Raw genomic sequence first — 4675 nt, forward strand, 5'->3', positions numbered from 1 at the left:
TGTGTGTGTGTGTGTGTGTGTGTGTGTATTTATAAATGATTAGGAAGTTTAATTATGCACAATCCCTCAATGGCCCTCTTTGCCTGAGGCCCTTCAGAGTCTAGGATCGCCACTGCATTTAATTGACATTTTTATATTTATAACATGAATATAAAGTAAGGAAACGGACAGCTTCGCTAGTTACTGATTTAAAGATAGAGTAACATAAACTGCCATCCTCCTGCTCCAGGCCTTGTCTGAACGGTCAGGGTGAAAGCATTACACACTCCACTCACACAACACAACACACAGTACCTGCTGCTGTGAGATAATCACGCACTGCAAAAGTCCCAAAACACGAACGAAACGAAATAACTCACTGAGCCACGCGAGTGCGCGCGCGCACACTCACAGAAGTCCTGAGTTTCTCTTGGTAGAGCTGTCGTCATGTATGAAGAGACCCAAAACGAACACTGTAAGCGGCCAACTTAATCATTATAAGCCAGTTAATTCATTATGCCCCAAGCTTTTCGATCATTATGAGCTGTTTCCACTCTGTTTCTCTGCTCAGTCTTCAGATAACCCGGACGATGAGTGTGAAACTATTTCACAAGGCAGGACGGAACTGCAGAGAAACAAACTCAAACCCGCCTCCCGCTTTAAACAGGAAGCAGGAAGAAGTGTGTAGAAGTCAGCGCCTGGTGCTGCTCTCGTTAATGAACCTCATAAAGAAATTAAGAAAGACAACTGGGGTGCGTATGTATGCGTGTATACAGTATATGATTATATATACTGAGAGTTCATGGGTGTTTATTGATACTATTTGTAGCTAAAAGTATTGAACCTGAGCGCTGACTGGACTAATACGAGTGAATCTGTGAAAACGAAACTACAGTTGGCCGAGGGAGAGTCCACACGAGAAAACCGACAGAAAGAAACACAGAGAACCACAGCAGAAAACGACAGAATGGCTGCTAACATATCACAGTCTGAGGCGGATTTCACCTGCCCTGTGTGCTGTGATATATTTAAGGATCCCGTCCTCTTGTTGTGCGGTCACAGCTTCTGTAAGCACTGTCTTCAGGAGTGGTGGAGGCAAAGTAGACTCCAAGCATGCCCAGTGTGCAAGGAAATATTTCCAATGGCTCAGCCCCCACGTAATCTGGCTCTAAGAAACCTGTCTGACAGCATGAGACTACAGAGGAGCAAGAGAGAGACGTCAGGATCTCAGGGGCTTTGCAAGCTGCACAGTGAGAAACTCAAACTCTTCTGTCAGGATGATCAGCAGCTCATCTGTGTGATTTGTAGGGATGCACAAAAACATAAGAAACACAACTGCGTCCCCATCAATGAAGCAGCAGAAGAACATAAGGTGAGCAGAATAGTTTAATAAAGCAACTGAGAGAGGTTTTGGGTTTAGTACTTTTCAAAATTTTAGAAATAATTCTTTATAGCAAACAAAAGTGTTGTTTAACTGATCTGCTGTGTAACTGTACCTTTTATTTGCAGACCAACCTCAAAGTTGGGCTGATGCATTTAAAAAGCAAACTGGGGTCATTTAAAACACAAAAACTCAACTGTGATAAAATGGCCAGCCACATCAAGGTAAGTCACAAACATAGAGTTCATAGAGGCAGTTGGCAGCGTATGGTGTCGCCTGCTTTCATCACAAAGGTGTTTCTCCTCAGCTCCAGGCTCAGCGGACGGAGAAGACAATCAAAGAGGAGTTTCAGAAGCTGTACCAGTTCCTGAGAGCAGAGGAGGCTGCCAGGATAGATGCAGTGAGGAAGGAGGCAACACACAAGAGCGAGGCAATCAACATCAGGACTTCTGAATCTGAATGCAGAGATCTCCTCGCTCACAGATAAAATCCAAAAAATAGAGGAAGAAATGAGAGCTGATGACTTCTCATTCATGATGGTAATCAGTAGTCATCTGTATTAATTAATAATCTGATCTTGATATTGATATTTAACAAAAATGTATGTATTGATTTGTCATTTTGTTTTCTCTTTATTTGGCAGAATGTCAAAACCACTAGAAAGCGGTAAGTTGTCCTTTGTACACTGTCAAAGTACAGCAGACTTCAGCATTGTATTACAGTCCTGGATTGTTTGGATTGGTGGTGGGGAAGTAGTAGTTTACCTGACACACATTTGCCAAACAAATTAGTCTTTTTTTTGGTAAAAGTAAAATATACAGTTTGAAGACTCTTCCAATAAATTGTGAATCTCATCTTGCAAATATCAATGTCATTTCCAACAAAGTAAAATGTCATAAACTTATTTTACCTACTCATTTCCTGCTCAAGTTAGAGTTGCAAATGCAACAAAACAATTTGGGCTATTTATTTATAAACTGCGGAAGGCTATACCTATCCTCTTTATAACATTGGGACTGGCTATTCTGCTCCTCCAGATTAATGTTAACATTTGCCACAAGTATGTGCATGCACAGATTTCACATAATTAGTGTGCAGCTCTTGTCTTCCTGTCTATATCCAATATGTTCATGCTTTGTTTCCCATGAATCCCTTATGCATGTGCAGGCTATTTGAATCCAGAGTGGGAAGGATAGTGTCTGTCACTGACAAGCTCAAGTACCGTATAGAGAGCAAACTAATGAGTGTAAATTCATTTAATGACTATAGAAAAATAAATGCCAGCCACAAATAGCAGAGAAAATTGGATTTGTAGGTATTTAACAAAAACTCTACCAATGTGGGATGTTTGATCATGTTTGAGTGGTAATGTCTAATATGCCTAATATTCAGATCCCAGTGCAACCTGCCAATACCAGAGACTCCATCAGGAGCCCTGATCGATGAGGCCAAACATGTAGGGAACCTGCTGTTCACAGTCTGGAAGAAGATGAAGAGTATAATCCAATACAGTAAGATATGTATTATGTTGTTTCTTATTGTGTTTCAGGCTGTTCTGTGAATACACTGTAATGCCCTCAGTAAAACCTTTTACTTTAATAAACATCTCTGTAAACTTTCCCTTTCCCTTTTTTCTCTGAAGCTTCTGTAATTCTGGACCCCAACACTGGCTACTCTTCTCTGACCACATCGGAGCACTTGACCCGTTCAACAGTTAGAGACAAGCGTCAGCCACTACCTGAAAATCCTGAAAGGCTGCGCAGCATAGACATTCTTGGATCTGAAAGCTTTAGCTCTGGGAAACACAGCTGGGATGTGGAGCTGGGGGGTTATTGGTATGTTGGTGTGGCTGCTAGAACCAAGGACCAAACTTCCAATAAGATCTGGGGCATCTACATGTGTGTTTGCACAAACATTATTCGTGAACTTACTCCACAGGACTATGTGAAAAGCGTATCTGAAGATTTGTTTCCCCAAAAGGTCAGAGTGCAGCTAGACTATGACCAAGGAATACTATCATTTTTTGACCTTGATAGGAAAACACCTGTTCACACCATCAAACACACTTTCACAGAACCAGTTTTTCCATATTTTCGTGAAAATGCCAAAATCCTTCCATCTGAATTGTCAGTGAGGATAAGACAACTGAGATAAACATTCTGCATTACTGCAGAGGTCAAACAACCAGATGAGCCCTTGAAATGGTGTTTACTTGTTGCCACATTATTAAGTACTACAATCTTTGTCAAAAAAATGTGAATTTCTTTTGACTTCCTTGATTTGTTTATGTTTCTCAGATTTCAGTATAATATTTTATATACATTTTGAGGTATCTATCTGTAACTTTGTTTGGCCAATGATTTGTTAATGTTTGGAGTAAGTGTTGTCATCACGCAGGCTTTCCCTGTTGTCTATTTGGTTTAGTCTGCCTTAAAGGGGCACACCACGCATTTTTACACATCCAGTTCAGTTTACTTGTCACACAGTCATTAGGGTGACCTCACCTTAGGTATGAAACTTTAACAAACTTGAAGTCTAGTATTTGAAAAAAACAAACATTAAGGAGGCAGGGGAATGTAATGAAATAGAATACTGGGTTGCATTATGGGAATTGTAGGATCCAGTGTCTGTAGGTTGGCTAGGGACTAAGAGTCAGAACATCTCGCCATCTGCTGCTTCAATTTTGACCATTCTTTTTTAAAAACCTCTCTCTTGTAAGTTCCCCAACTCTATGGAAGTATGATCCGTGGAGTCGCTGTGTAACATAATTCACGGCATGTTTTTAATAGATGGATGATTTACAGGTTGGCAGAGATATATATCTGGAATCTGTTTGAGGTTTCAAAGTCTTATCTGGCTTGAATTTATCCTATGTATCAACTGTTAAGATTTAATTGTATATATTAGTTGTTGTCTTAAGGATAGTGAAATGAAACTTTCAATATATCATGTAAATATTTAATCATCAGATTAATAACAGGGTTAAAAAAAAGTCCTGTTTTTTATTTTTATTTTGTTTTTTCCTATCCTGTTTTTTTTTTTTTTTACCTTTGAGGCTATTTTTTGTGTTTGGGCTTAATAAATCAAAGTGACTTAACCTGCACAACTGTCAATATTGGTTGAAAAAAACAGATTACAATTAAAGAAAACTGTTAAAAACACTACTGTTAATATACCGAATACCACCACATTTAACATGAACCTTGAAAACATAATTAAGCTCAAAACAAACTAATAAATAAATATGCAACTCTGAGCCAGTGTGAATTTCTTCACTGGAAATCTCCAGTATTCCCATAATGCCCCAGTGTGGCT

General features: G+C 39.4%; 1 protein-coding gene across 1 annotated transcript; it reads left to right on the forward strand.

The window, feature by feature from the left end:
- Positions 1–670: 670 nt before the first annotated feature.
- LOC111216517 (E3 ubiquitin-protein ligase TRIM17-like) lies at positions 671–1847 on the forward strand. Its single transcript, XM_022738041.1, has 3 exons — positions 671–1351; positions 1489–1584; positions 1668–1847. Exons 1-3 carry the CDS (start codon positions 947–949, stop codon positions 1845–1847), a joined length of 681 nt encoding a protein of 226 aa, XP_022593762.1. The 5' UTR covers positions 671–946.
- The last annotated feature ends 2828 nt before the right edge of the window (positions 1848–4675 follow it).

This window comes from Seriola dumerili, unplaced genomic scaffold (assembly GCF_002260705.1).
Source record: "Seriola dumerili isolate Sdu_G_001 unplaced genomic scaffold, Sdu_1.0 BDQW01000026.1, whole genome shotgun sequence".
NCBI classification, from domain to species: domain Eukaryota; kingdom Metazoa; phylum Chordata; class Actinopteri; order Carangiformes; family Carangidae; genus Seriola; species Seriola dumerili.

Excerpts from the sequence above, each read along its gene's own strand:
- LOC111216517 (XM_022738041.1), top strand. The coding sequence starts at position 947 with ATGGCTGCTAACATATCACAGTCTGAGGCGGATTTCACCTGCCCTGTG. Across the intron at positions 1,352-1,488 it reads AAGCAGCAGAAGAACATAAG|ACCAACCTCAAAGTTGGGCT; the intron begins GTGAGCAGAATA and ends TTTTATTTGCAG. Across the intron at positions 1,585-1,667 it reads AAATGGCCAGCCACATCAAG|CTCCAGGCTCAGCGGACGGA; the intron begins GTAAGTCACAAA and ends GTTTCTCCTCAG.